Source organism: Callospermophilus lateralis, chromosome X, assembly GCF_048772815.1.
Source record: "Callospermophilus lateralis isolate mCalLat2 chromosome X, mCalLat2.hap1, whole genome shotgun sequence".
In the NCBI taxonomy this organism is placed as follows: Eukaryota; Metazoa; Chordata; class Mammalia; order Rodentia; family Sciuridae; genus Callospermophilus; species Callospermophilus lateralis.
The window spans coordinates 33,258,669-33,274,251 of NC_135325.1; the positions used below are offsets into that span (position 1 = coordinate 33,258,669).

Here is a 15,583-nt window from a genome sequence, read left to right on the forward strand (position 1 = left end):
TGGGGCAGCAATCCCTTTCTCTAAGTGACATTCATAGGTAGATGTGAAAGGAGGGCATTACGGGCAGGGTCTCTTGTTTACACAATCTTAAAGGGACTCCCAATGGGAAACTTGGTCTTTGCTGCAGTTCTCTGACAGGGGTGGGTATACATTCAGGGAACCTGGCTACAGGCCAGTGCTGTCACTGCCAACTTGAGAGGCCTGCATTAATCTTAAACCTCCTCAAGCCATTTTACTTATATCTGAAAGAAGGAAGAGCTGGAAGGTCTCTAGAGACTGTGGTAGCCTTATTACCCTGCTAGTCTCAGTTTCAAGAAAAAAGATTTTTCTTCACCTAAATCAGGATAGACAAGTCAGCAGTTCCTCAGAAGCCAGGGGAACTGAGGGCTCAGGTGGGAATTAGCTGAGTACCTGTAAAGAACCAATATAGAGGAAAGGGCTGTACTGGATTGGGGGTTATGTTTCCTTGGTCATGGCCAGTGGCTGCTCCCACCCAGACCTCAGCCTCAGATAGCCTGCAAGAGTTTCCTGACCCTCTCCCCCAGGATATGGGGTGGGCCTTCCCTATCTCCTTCTCCATCAGCCACATGGCCTTTTCCACTGAAACCCATAGGGCTCTGGATGTAGTGACTTCAGACATGTGGTGCTTACTCTCAGCAGGAGGATCTAGATCTGTCTATGGGTAAGCAAGTATTAAATTTGTGATTTCCTATGACTCACCTGCCCCAACCTGAGGCCCTGGGGAAAGGTCAGGGGTATTTCCTCACTTAATGAATTCCTACCCATGGGGTCCTTTCCCTACTTACCTCAAGTGAGTGGCCATGTTTCTCTGCAGCCAGGTCCAGGGACGACTGGACAGAATCTCCATTGACTGGCATGTTCATGCTGGGCCTGGGCCCTGATGACTAGACTCTTCCCAAGAGCTTGGAGCTGGGCTGGCATCTGTGGGCTCACCCAGGTCTGGTGGCACAGTTGAGCCTGGTTAGAAGGAAGATCCTGCAGTCCCCACTAACTGTTCTGGTCCAGGGACTCTGCAGAGGCTCCAAGAAAGCTGCAAAGACAGTGTGCACATGGTTAGCCACTCCCTGGTCACTCATGAATGCTTCCTGTAGGCACCAAGGAGCAGCTCACTATGCTGGATCTTTCAGAAGAGAAAAGTTCAGTAGAACCAATACCTACCAAATGATAGTATAGGATGTGGGAAAGATTCACAAAATTTGGTGTAAGTTGAATGGGTGCCCGGTGGAGTGGCACATGCCTGTAATCTCAGCATTTCGGGAGTCTGAGGTAGGAAGATTGTGAGTTCAAAGCCAGCTTCAGCAAAAGCAAGGCACTAAGCAATTCAATGAGACCCTGTCTCTAAATAAAATAGGGCTGGGGATGTGGCTCAGTGTTCTGGTGCCCCTGAGTTCAATCCCTGGTACCCCCCGCAAACAAACAAACAAACAAACAAACAAACAAAAACAACATGAATGAGTGTTGGAGTTCCAGCTTTTCTACATTCTAGCTGGAATTTGAGGAAATCATTCTAAGCTGAGTTTACTTATCTTAAAAAAGATGAAAATATCTATCTTATAGGGTGTTAGAGTTAAATGGAATTATGTCTTTGAAGCACTCTTCCCTATCCGGTCCCTGGAATACATTCGATTATTGTTAAATATTGCTATTATTATAAAGTACAAGTCATGTTTTATTAACTACCTAATTTCACACTCATCTTAAGAGATAGGCATTACTTTTATTATCATTCCCATTTGCCATCTGATAGAGCTATTCATATAAATAAAGAAATCCTCCCCTCAAATCACCTAGGTTGAAGGGGAGGAGAGGGAGTCAAACCCAGGTATGCCTGGTTCCAAAGTACCTTTTCTTTTGGTAGTCTTGGGGACTGAAACCAGGGGTACTTTACCCTGAGCTAGATCCTCAGCACATTTTATTTCAGGAAAGGATCTCAATAAGTTGCTGAGGCTACCCTTGAACTTGTGATCCTCCTGCTTTAGCCTCCAGAGTCACTGGGATTACAGCATCTGACTCCAAAGTGCTGTTTTTAAACTATTGAGCCATGTGGTAGACTATATGTGGTACAGTCACAATAAACATTATTTCTGTTTCCAGTTGCCTTCAAAGTGCTCTGGCTGAGAGGTGACCATGTCACGAGTGCATAAACTGAGATTTTTTTATAATTCAGTATACATTTTGGGCAACTTATATAGTCCACTGTCTTTTGTCAAAGATGAAAGCTTAAACTTACACTCCTACCTCACTATTCTGAACATCTGGGTTCTGAAAAAAAGTAGGTCTACACAGGTTCCCAAAACATCAGCCCAAACTGTCTGACAAAAACTGTCATGAATGGTGTGATCAACTGGTGTCCACAGGCTCCTTAAGTGAACACCAATATAGGCAATACATCCTCAATACAAAATTAACATTGATTTGCTCTAAGAATCAATTGAACTTCTTGGGGACAAACCTGGCCTCCAGTAGGACCCTATAATTCACAGCCCACATATATAATCAATGATCTTCATAAAGCCTCAGTAGATCTTCCTGTCCATCACATACCAACTTACACAGTCCTTCAATAACCAATGTGCACAGGCCCCAATCCACGACTATATTGGTCCACCCCAAAATGACTCCCAAGACTTGTAATACCTTGATGATCCCAGGCTTGAAATTGATCACTCACCACCTTAGTGCCCTAATCAATAAACTCATGGACTGAATCAATGACTTTAGATACTTAGATCTCTAATTCTTATTAAATCTCAAGAATTTCTACAGAGGTCCCAATCACTTAACCATAAATGTCTCCCATTGTTTTCCTTCTACAATTCTCCCCACTTGTCACTTACTACCCCCATATGAATGGCAGATATAGGCCCTGGATTATCCAATTCTGTTGGATCCTAACTCATTGACTCTCCCCTATAGAAATCCCCCAATCTTTGACTCCCAGAAGAACCCAAACAACCAACCCCAAATTTGGATTGGTGTTGAATTTAAATGATAAAAACTTAAAACACTTTCAGGCAGAAACAACATGTTATTTGCAGCAAAAGAGGATTATAGAGCCACTAGACTTTGTATGGCAACTCTAGAAGTCATTTAGAAGAAAACATCTACAGATTATTGAGAACTGAGATCCAAGAATTTGAAATTCACTCTGACTAGATATCATTCTTCTGTCAGAGCATAAGAAACACAACTTTAGACATAAAAGCATTTACTATATAATATGCTTATTTTTCCTAACTCAGAATGCTCAAGAGAATAGTAACAGAATCTTCAAAATAGAAGGAAAGTAGTTTTGGAAAATGACTTGCAACTGACATATACTTATATCTGAATAAAGATGATGTCATAGAGTATTTATTTATTTTTGCAGTGCTGAGAATTGAAGCCAGGGCCTTGTGCATGCTCAGCAAATACTCTACTACTGAACTCCTGGCTTAAGCAAGCCTCCTGCTTCAGTCTCCCAGGTAGCTGGGAATACAGGTAAGTACCACCAGGCCTGGCTTGAGGGCTTTATTTGTTTAAACTTTATTTTATTTATTTATTTATTTTTATGTGGTGCTGAGGATGTAACCCAATAACTCACACATGCTAGGCAAGTGCTCTACCGCTGAGCCACAATCCCAGCCCTTAAACGGCTTTTGATACTGGTCTGGAGTATCACCAAGGCAACTTTTAAAAATACCCATGTAATCACAGGGTAATATGCAGCCAGAGTTTGGAGCCATTGCTTACAATTAACTCTTCACACAACCTCTCAATCCTCTTAAAATCCTGAGGCAAGGAAAATAAGTTGAGGTTACCCACCAGTTCAACTAGAGAAGCAACAAAATCCTCAGAGCCCTCTTTCCATAGCACCTTGTTATCAAACTCTAGAAACGCTCATGCAGGCTTCCTGGATCTTCATTGGTGGGCCTTTCAACTTGACTATGCTTAAAAGTCATCCAGCTTGTTTGGTGGAGCAGAGTTTTTGTAATTGAGCATTTAGAATAAATAAAAATATTGCTATTACTGAGTGGAAATTTTATTTAATTTTTAAAAATATTTTTTAGTTGTAGTTGGACAAGTATTTATTTTTTATGTGGTGTTGAGAATTGAACCCACTGCCTTGCACGTGCTAAACGAGTGCTCTATAGTTGAGCCACAACCCCAGCCTCTGAGTGGGATATTAAATTTAGTATAATATAATGGAGGAACATAATGTTCAGGATTAATGTGGAGGTTCATCCATGCTACTGTAAATGGCAATATCTTTCTTTTTTAAGGCTGAATGATATTATTTCATTTTATGTGTGCATTTTATATGCACACCGCACAATTTTATCCATTCATCTGTTGATGGACACTTAGGTTGAATTAAGGTGTTGGCTATTGTGAAGAGTGCTACAGAAAACATGGAAATGCAAGTATCTCTTCAAATGTCTAAGTCATTTCTTTTGTATGTATATCCAGAAGAAAGATTGGTTGGTCATATAGTAGTGTTATTTTTAATTTATTGAGGTACCTCCACACTGTTTTCCATAATGGCTGTGCCAAATTACATTCCCACTAACATGTACAAGTGTTCCCTTTTCTTCATATATATATTCACCACACTTATCTCTTGTCTTTTTTATAAACAGCCCTACCGCGAAGTGATAGCTCATTGTAGGTTTGGGATTTTTTTTGGTATTGGGGATTGAACCTAGGGACCTTAATCATGGAGCCATATCCCCAGTCATTTTTTATTTTTTACTTAGAGACAGGGTCTCATTGAGTTGCTTATAGTCTTAATAAGTTATTGAGGCTGGCTTTGAATTGCAATCCTCCTTCCTCAGCCTCTTGAGCCACTGGGATTATAGATGTGCACCACCATGCCTGGCTTCATTGTAGTTTTGATTTGTATTTTCCTGATAAATGATGTTGACATTGATGAGTGATGTTGAGTAATTTTGCATATACCTATTGACCTTTATTTTAAAAAAGAGATATTCATTATTTTATTAATACATTAGAAATGAAAATAAACCATGAGGAGCTACAAAGACATGAGACTTCATGAATATTAAGAAGCAATGGCCAGGCATGGTGGTGCATGTCTGTAATCTCAGCGGCTCAGGAGGCTGAGGCAGGAGGATCACGAGTTCAGAGCCAGCTTCAACAAAAGCTAGGTATTAAGCAACTCAGTTAGACCCTGTCTCTACATAAAAATACAAACTAGGGCTGGGGATGTGGTTCTGTTGTTGAGTACCCTTGAGTTCAATTACCAGTATGCACCTCCCTCAAAAAAAAACAAGCAATGGAGGGGGGCTGGGCTTGTAGCTCAGTGGTAGTGTGCTTGCCTTGCATGCATGAGGAACTGGGTTTGATTCTCAGCACCATATATAAATAAATAAATAAAGGTCCACTGACAACTGAAAAAAAAATCTTTTAAAAAAGAAGCAATGGAGGCACCTATTCTAAGTTAAAATTGGCTTGCCCTGTAGGGGATGAAAGGACTACACACACAAAGGTCATTAATAGTGAGATTACTGACAGTCTGTCATCTTTATTTACGTATCCATGGGAAGTTTAGAAATAAATTTAATGGAACGTTGACTGCTGTTAACCTCTAAGCCAGGAAGTACAGGTAAGAAGTCATATGGGAGAGCCGCCGGGCGCCTGCAAGGTAGGCGGACCCGCGATCCACCAGCAGAAGAGGCACAGCAATCTGCAGAGCAGCAGAGCCACCCCCCGAGCCTGCAAGGTAGGCAGACCTGCGACCCACCGGCAGGTCAGGCCCAACAACCTGCGGAGGGGCACAGCTGCCCCACGAGCCTGCTAGGTAGGCAGAACAGTGACCACCAACAGAACAGGCCCAGCGGCCGGCCAGACACATCGCCCCGCCCAGGTCGGGGGAGGGGCAGAGCCACCGGGCGCCTGCAAGGTAGGCAGACCTGAGACTCACCAGCAGATCAGGCCCAGCGACCCGCGGAGCGGCAGAGCCATCCCCGCGCCTGCAAGGTAGGTGCATCTGCCACCCAACGGCAGGTCTGGCCCAGCAACTCTCGGAGGGACACAGCTGCTCCACACGCGTGCAAGGTAGGCGGAACCGTGACCACTGACAAAACAGGCCCAGTGGCCCGCCAGACACATCGCCCCAGTTGGGGGAGGGGCAGAGCCGCCGGGCGCCTGCAAGGTAGGCGGACCCGCGACCCACCAACAGAAGAGGCACAGCAATCCACAGAGTGGCAGAGCCACCCCCCGAGCCTGCAAGGTAGGCAGACCTGCGACCCACCGGCAGGTCAGGCCCAGCAACCTGCGGAGGGGCACAGCTGCCCCACGCACCTGCAAGGTAGGCGGAACCGTGACCACTGACAAAACAGGCCCAGTGGCCCGCCAGACACATCACCCCGGTTGGGGGAGGGGCAGAGCCGCCACCAGCGCCTGTTAGGTAGACAGACCTGCAACCGACAGACAGAACAGGCCTAGTGGTCAGGGGAGGGACAGAGCCGCTGCTCACGCCTGCAAGGTAGGCGGACCTGTAACACCGAAAGAACAGGCCCACCGAAAGTACAGGCACAGTGGCCTGCCGGCGTGGTAGGCACATTGCCCCAATTGGAGGAGGGGCAGAACCACCGCCAAAGCCTGCGAGGGAGACTTTGCAACTATACAAGAGCAATATAAATATATAGGGGGAAAAATCAATAACACAACAGTTTCACCAAGCAGAAAGAAACGCGATCAGTATGAAAAGACAAGGAAAGAAAGGACCACAAGCAATGCAGGTCAACTCAACTTTAGAAGAGGTAATATCTGCAGCAGATGGAATGTCAGATAAAGAATTCAGGATATACATGCTTCAGATGATCTGGAGTCTCAAGGAAGACATTAGACAGCAAAATCAGACAATGAAAGACCACTTCGACCACTTCGACAATGAATTACATAAACAAATCCAAGAAGCAAAAGATCAATTATACAGGGAGATAGAGGTTATAAAAAACAAACAAACAGAAATCCTGGAAATGCAGGAAACAATAAACCAACTTAAAAACTCAATTGAGAGTACTACCAGCAGAGTAGAACACTTAGAAGATAGAACATCAGACAATGAAGACAAAGTATTTCAACTGGAGAAGAACATAGACAGCTCAGCAAAGCTGTTAAGAAACCATGAGCAGAACATTCAAGAAATATGAGATAACATAAAGAGACCAAACTTAAGAGTCATTGGGATACAGGAAGGTATAGAGGTCCAAACCAAAGGAATGAGCAATCTATTCAATGAAATAATACGAGAAAACTTCCCAGACTTGAAGAATGAGACAGAATCCCAAATCCTGGAAGCCTACAGGACGCCGAATGTGCAAAATCATAAGAGATCCACACCTAGACACATTATAATGAAGATGCCCAACATACAGAATAAGGAGAGAATTTTAAAAGCTACAAGAGAAAGGAAGCAGATTACATTTAGGGGTAAACCAATCAGGATAACAGCTGATCTTTCAACACAGACTCTGAAAGCTAGAAGATCCTGGAATAACATATTTCAAACACTGAAAGAAAATGGGTTCCAACCAAGAATTGTGTATCCAGCAAAATTAAGCTTCAGGATGGAAGATGAAATTAAAACCTTCCATGATAAACAAAAGTTAAAAGAATTTGCAGCTAGAAAACCATCTCTTCAAAACATCCTTGGTAAAATATTACAGGAAGAGGAAATGGAAAATATCAATGAAAACCAACAGCGGGAGGTAGTACAGTAAAGGGGGGGGAATAATCAAAGAGGAAAACAAACCATGTTTAGTAACATAAATAAACAAATATGGCTGGAAGAACAACCCATATCTCAATAATAACCCTAAATGTTAATGGCTTAAACTCACCAATTAAGAGCCACAGGCTAGTAGAATGGATCACAAAACAAGACCCAACAATATGCTGCCTTCAGGAGACGCATTTGATAGGAAAAGACATACATAGACTGAAGGTGAAAGGTTGGGTAAAATCATATCACTCATATGGACTTCGGAAACAAGCAGGAGTGTCCATACTCATATCAAATAAAATAGATTTCAAGCCAAAGTTAATCAAAAGGGATGAAGAGGGACACTACATACTGCTCAAGGGAACCATACACCAACAAGACATAACAATCATAAATATATATGCCCCAAACAATGGTGCAGCTATGTTCATCAAACAAACTCTTCTCAAGTTCAAGAGTCTAATAGACCACCATACAATAATCATGGGAGACTTCAACACACCTCTCTCACCACTGGACAGATCTTCCAAACAAAAGTTGAATAAGGAAACTATAGAACTCAATAACATAATTAATAACCTAGACTTAATTGACATATATAGAATATACCACCCAAGATCCAGCAGTTACACTTTTTTCTCAGCAGCACATGGATCCTTCTCAAAAATAGATCATATATTATGTCACAGGGCAACTCTTAGACAATATAAAGGAGTAGAGATAATACCATGCATCGATCATAATGGAATGAAATTGAAAATCAACGATAAAAGAAGTAAGGAAAAATCATGCATCACTTGGAGAATGAACAATAGGTTACTGAATGATCAATGGGTTATAGAAGACATCAAGGAGGAAATTAAAAAATTCTTAGAGATAAATGAAAACACAGACACAACATATCGGAATCTATGGGACACATTGAAAGCAGTTCTAAGAGGAAAATTTATTGCTTGGAGTTCATTCCTTAAAAAAAGAAAAACCCAACAAATAAATGATCTAATACTTCAACTCAAAGTGCTAGAAAAAGAAGAGCAAAACAACAGCAAAAGAAGTAGAAGACAAGAAATAATTAAAATCAGAGCTGAAATTAATGAAATCGAAACAAAAGAAACAATTGAAAAAATTGACAAAACTAAAAGTTGGTTCTTTGAAAAAATAAATAAAATCGACAGACCCTTAGCCACGCTAACGAAGAGAAAAAGAGAGAGAACTCAAATTACTAGCATACGGGATGAAAAAGGCAATATCACAACAGACACTTCAGAAATACAGAAGATTATCAAAAATTATTTTGAATCCTTATACTCCAATAAAATAGAAGATAGTGAAGGCATCGATAAATTTCTTAAGTCATATGATTTGCCCAGATTGAGTCAGGAGGATATTGACAACCTAAACAGACCAATATCAATTGAGGAAATAGAAGAAACCATCAAAAGACTACCAACTAAGAAAAGCCCAGGACCGGATGGGTATACAGCAGAGTTTTACAAAACCTTTAAAGAGGAACTAATACCAATACTTTTCAAGCTATTTCAGGAAATAGAAAAAGAGGGAGAACTTCCAAATTCATTCCATGAGGCCAACATCACCCTGATTCCTAAACCAGACAAAGACACTTCAAAGAAAGAAAACTACAGACCAATATCTCTAATGAACCTAGATGCAAAAATCCTCAATAAACTTCTGGCGAACCGGATACAAAAACATATCAAAAAAATTGTGCACCATGATCAGGTAGGATTTATCCCTGGGATGCAAGGTTGGTTCAATATACGGAAATCAATAAATGTTATTCACCACATCAATAGGCTTAAAAATAAGAACCATATGATCATCTCGATAGATGCGGAAAAAGCATTCGACAAAGTACAGCATCCCTTTATGTTCAAAACTCTAGAAAAACTAGGGATAACAGGAACATACGTCAATATTGTAAAAGCAATCTATGCTAAGCCTCAGGCTAGCATCATTCTGAATGGAGAAAAACTGAAGGCATTCCCTCTAAAATCTGGAACAAGACAGGGATGCCCTCTCTCACCACTTCTGTTCAACATAGTTCTCGAATCACTGGCCAGAGCAATTAGACAGATGAAAGAAATTAAAGGCATAAAAATAGGAAAAGAAGAACTCAAATTATCACTATTTGCAGATGACATGATTCTATACCTAGCAGACCCAAAAGGGTCTACAAAGAAACTATTAGAGCTAATAAATGAATTCAGCAAAGTGGCAGGATATAAAATCAACACACATAAATCAAAGGCATTCCTGTATATCAGCGACAAATCCTCTGAAATGGAAATGAGGACAACCACCCCATTCACAATATCCTCAAAAAAAATAAAATACTTGGGAATCAACCTAACAAAAGAGGTGAAAGACTTCTACAATGAAAACTACAGAACCCTAAAGAGAGAAATAGAAGAAGATCTTAGAAGATGGAAAAATATACCCTGTTCATGGATAGGTAGAACTAACATCATCAAAATGGCGATATTACCAAAAGTTCTCTATAGGTTTAGTGCAATGCCAATCAAAATCCCAACGGCATTTCTTGTAGAAACAGAGAAAGCAATCATGAAATTCATATGGAAAAATAAAAGACCCAGAATAGCAAAAACAATGCTAAGCAGGAAGTATGAATCAGGCGGTATAGCTATACCAGAGTTCAAACTATACTACAGAGCAATAGTAACAAAAACAGCATGGTACTGGTACCAAAACAGGCGGGTGGACCAATGGTACAGAATAGAGGACACAGAAACCAATCCACAAAACTACAACTATCTTATATTCGATAAAGGGGCTAAAAGCATGCAATGGAAGAAGGATAGCATCTTCAACAAATGGTGTTGGGAAAACTGGAAATCCAAATGCAACAAAATGAAATTGAATCCCTTTCTCTCGCCATGCACAAAAGTTAACTCAAAGTGGATCAAGGAACTTGATATCAAATCAGAGACATGGCATCTGATAGAAGAAAAAGTTGGCTGTGATCTACATACTGTGGGGTCGGGCTCCAAATTCCTCAATAGGACACCCATAGCACAACAGTTAATAACTAGAATCAACAAATGGGACTTACTCAAACTAAAAAGTTTTTCCTCAGCAAAAGAAACAATAAGAGAGGTAAATAGGGAGCCTACGTCCTGGGAACAAATCTTTACTCCTCACACTTCAGTCAGAGCCCTAATATCCAGAATATACAAAGAACTAAAAAAATTAGACAATGAGATAACAAATAACCCAATCAACAAATGGGCCAAGGACCTGAACAGAAATTTCTCAGAGGAGGACATACAATCAATCAACAAGTATATGAAAAAATGCTCACCATCTCTAGCAGTCAGAGAAATGCAAATCAAAACCACCCTAAGATACCATCTCACTCCAGTAAGATTGGCAGCCATTAGGAAGTCAAACAACAACAAGTGCTGGCGAGGATGTGGGGAAAAGGGTACTCTTGTACATTGCTGGTGGGACTGCAAATTGGTGCGGTCAATTTGGAAATCAGTATGGAGATTTCTTGGAAAGCTCGGAATGGAACCACCATCTGATCCAGCTATTCCCCTACTCGGTCTATTCCCTAAAGACCTAAAAAGAGCACACTATAGGGACACTGCTACATCCATGTTCATAGCAGCACAATTCACAATAGCAAGACTGTGGAACCAACCTAGATGCCCTTCAATAGACGAATGGATTAAAAAAAATGTGGCATTTATACACAATGGAGTATTACTCTGCATTAAGAAATGACAAAATCATAGAATTTGGAGGGAAATGGATGGCATTAGAGCAGATTATGCTAAGTGAAGCTAGCCAATCCCTTAAAAACAAATGCCAAAAGTCTTCTTTGATATAAGGAGAGTAACTAAGAACAGAGTAGGGACGAAGAGCATGAGAAGAAGATTAACATTAAACAGGGATGAGAGGTGGGAGGGAAAGGGAGAGAGAAGGGAAATTGCATGTAAATGGAAGGAGACCCGCAGGGGTATACAAAATTACATACAAGAGGAAGTGAGGGGAAAGGAGGAAAAATATAAGGGGGAGAAATGAATTACAGTAGAGGGGGTAGAGAGAAAAGAGGGGAGGGGAGGGGGGAGGGGGGGATAGTAGAGGATAGGAAAGGCAGCAGAATACAACAGTCACCAGAATGGCAATATGTAAATCAATGGTTGTGCAACTGATGTGATTCTGCAATCTGTATATGGGGTAAAAATGGGAGCTCATATCCCACTTGAATCAAAGTGTGAAATATGATATATCAAGAACTATGTAATGTTTTGAACAACCTACAATATAAATTAATTAAAAAAAAAAGAAGTCATATGGTGCCTAAAATTTCTACAAACACACAGGTTTAAAAAAGCCCAAGCCTAAAATCAAAATTCTCTGGCAATGTTGAAATTTGCTCTTGGGAGAAGACCTCCATTTATGATGTTTGAATACACTCTCTCTTTTTTTCTACTGGATAGTTTCTTTGAGGGGAGAGTATTTTTCCTTCAGTATAGTTTTCTTCAGTTTTGATTTGTCAAAACCTCTCTACTTCAGACAAGTCTAGTTTATCACTCATCTTGACTAAATGAAAGACTGAAGATTTTAAGTCTAGCATAAAGCAGTTCCTGGGTTGACACCTTGCTCACTCTGGACCAGGTTGCTGTTCTGTGCAGAACCAGGTGCTTGTAATTCCTGGAGTGGGCCGCCCCAGACCACACCCCAGCTTTCTGAATGAATGAGGGATCCCAGACTGGCCCTCCTTCCACTTTATCCCTACAGGTCTGCATCCACTGTCTTCTCTCTACATAGAACCTCAACCCCCATTGGCCTTTTTTGTCTTCTTTGCATGTTTTTAAATGATGTGGGTTTTTTTAAAATATTTTTTTAGTTGTAGTTGGACACAATACCTTTATTTTTATGTGGTACTGAGGATCGAACCCAGCATCTCATATGTGTTAGGCAAGCGCTCTACTGCTGAGCCACAACCCCAGCGCCCCCCACCCCAGGTTATTTTTATTTTTATTTTTTTTTTGCTACTGAGTTTTGTGAATTCCCTATATATTCTGTATATTAACACTTTATTGGATATATGGTTCAAAAATATTTTCCCAATCCATAGGCTGCCTTTTCATTGTTTTCTTTGCTGTGTAGAGACTGGGGACATGAAGGAGAAGAAAATGGGGAGATGTAGGTCAAAGGGTACAAATTAATAGTGACATTTGATAAATAAGTCCTAGAGGTTTAATGTACAGGAAGACTACAATTAATACTAGTATATTGTATATTGAAAATTTACCAAACAAGTAGATTTTAGGTGCTTTTACCACACACGCACACATACACATGGATAACTATGGAAGGTGATAGGTATGCAAAAATTGCTTACCCATAGTAATCATTTATAGATATAAATGTTCAAATTTTATATATATATATGTAAAAACATCATGTTGTACATCCTTAAATTTATATGATAAAATATGCAAATGTAGAGGAGAAGGCAAGTTATGTATCTCCATGGGTAGGTATTGCTATGATATAATACAGATCTAGTGATGTACAAAATATAGACAACCTTTTTTATTTTTTTGGTACTGGGGATTGAACTCAGGGGCATTCAACCACTGAGCCACATCCCCAGCCCTATTTTGTATTTTATTTAGAGACAGGGTCTCACTGAGTTGGTTAGGGCCTCACTTTTGCTGAGGCTGGCTTTGAACTCACAATCTTCCTGCCTCAGCCTCCTGAGCTGCTGGGATTACAGGCGTGTGCCACTGTACCCAATGGCAATCATTTATTAATGAGGGTGAAGGTAACTACTAGCAGAAATTGACAAAAGTAATCAAAATTCCAAAGTATCAAAATTCTGAAATAATAGGAATCAGAAGTTGGATTAAGGAAAACATGAGTAAACCAAAAAAGCAGGAAAAGGGAAAGAAGAAATATCAACCAAGTACAATGAATAGTAAACATTTGGGGGCATAAAATCAATAATATTAGAATTCAACTAAATTGAATAAGGTGAATTCTGCTATAAAAAATACTATGAAACTGGAATCTTAAAAACTCTGAAACTACTAGAAGAAAACATGGGAAATACTTCAAGACATTGATACAGGCAATGATTTTCTGTATAGCACCCCAAAAACTAACAAATAAGATGACATCAAAATGAAGATTCTGCACAGCAAACCATCAGTAGAGTGAAGAGACAACCTACAGACTGGGAGAAAATATTTACTAGTTATTCATCTGACAGTGGGCTAATATCCAGAATATATAAAGAACTAAAAACCTTAACAATAAAAAATAAGTTGTTATGGGCCAGGCTATATGGGCAATGACCAAACAGAGTCCATTTCACCCTGAGACTCCATATCATGTAAGAAATGCTTCTCTCATGGGAAAGCCCCACCTCTGTACCCATTAATAGATACTTGGCATAACATACTTGGCAACAAAAAATGGCAATTCTTATACAATGTAAAATTGTTCTCTTTGCTTTCCATTTTTCTTGCGCAATGTACCTTGTCAGATTGATCGTCTAGACATTAGTAATCATTCTCTAACTTGTACTCAACTAGGGTCATTTTGAACCACTTCCCTTCTGCTTGCTTACTGCCATGCCATCCTGGAAAGTCCAGTGGGAAATACCAATATACCCATTGCACTGTCTCGCTAACTGCCCAGTTCAGCTTCTGTACCTGCTGGCTTGCAGCTATGTCAATCCAGACGTGGTTTTTGCTTTTAAATATCCTAAAATGCTCAAGCTCAGGGATGTTCCTTGCAGAGACAGTTATGCGTCCTGTGGGGAATAGTCACTGGCTGGCCGGCTAAATAAAGACTCTTCAATTTGGACAAAACTGGGACTTAGTGTTTTCTGAATGACCTTCCCCACAACAAAATAACCCAATTAAAATGGGCAAATAATCTGAATCGACACTGCTTAAAAGAAGAAATACAAATGGCCAATAAATATATGAAAAGATGAGCAATATCATTAGCCATTGGGGAAATACAAATCAAAATTACAATGAGATACTGTCTTGACTCCAGTTAGAATGGTTTTTTTTTTTTAAAAAATATAACAAATTCTGGGGAGAATACAGAGAAAAAGCAAGTATTATACACTGTGAGTGGAATGTAAATTAGTATAGCCACTATGGAGAACAATATGGAGGTTCCTCAAAAAACTAAATATAGAACTATCATATGATACAACTCTCCCACTCTTGGGTATACATCCAAAGGAAATGAAATCAGCATATCAAAGAAACGCACATCTATGTTTACTGTGACTATTCACAATAGTTAAAATATGGAATCAGACAGAGTGCTGATCAAAAGATGAATGCATAAAGAAAATGTAGTATATATATACACAACAGAGTATTATTTAGCCATAGAGGAATAAAATATTTTCATTTGCATCAAAATGGATGGATCTAAAGGACATTATATTAAGTGAAATAAGTCAAGTACCCCAAGTTCTCTCTCATTTGTTGAAACCAAAAAGAGCTGATCTGAAAGTAAAAGAATGATTACTAGGGATTGGAAAATGTGTGGGGGGACCATGGAAGAAGGGTGGTTGGATATGATCAATGGGCATTGTATGCATGTATGGAAATATCACACTGAACCTCATTAATATGTACAATTAATATGTATTAATAACATACATCTAAAACAAAATGTCAAAGATGTGAAACAAAGTATTGGGAAGAAATCTTATTTATCATTCTTTCTTTTATATTTGGTACTCATTTCTTCATTGGAAATCTTTGCCTACCTTAGGGTCATAAGTGTTTGTTTTCTTCAAAAAACTGT

The 15,583-nt window shown here is 39.9% G+C and overlaps 1 protein-coding gene across 2 annotated transcripts in view; it reads right to left on the reverse strand.

Moving 5' to 3' along the window:
* Znf41 (zinc finger protein 41) overlaps nucleotides 1-15,583 on the reverse strand; it is a 55,635-nt gene that overhangs the window by 26,815 nt on the left and 13,237 nt on the right. For both annotated transcript variants that reach the window (XM_077107575.1, XM_077107576.1), the window contains exon 2: nucleotides 807-1,051. In XM_077107575.1, coding sequence (XP_076963690.1) covers nucleotides 807-884 — 78 coding nt within the window. In that variant the 5' untranslated portion in view covers nucleotides 885-1,051. The remainder of the gene's footprint in view (nucleotides 1-806; nucleotides 1,052-15,583) is intronic.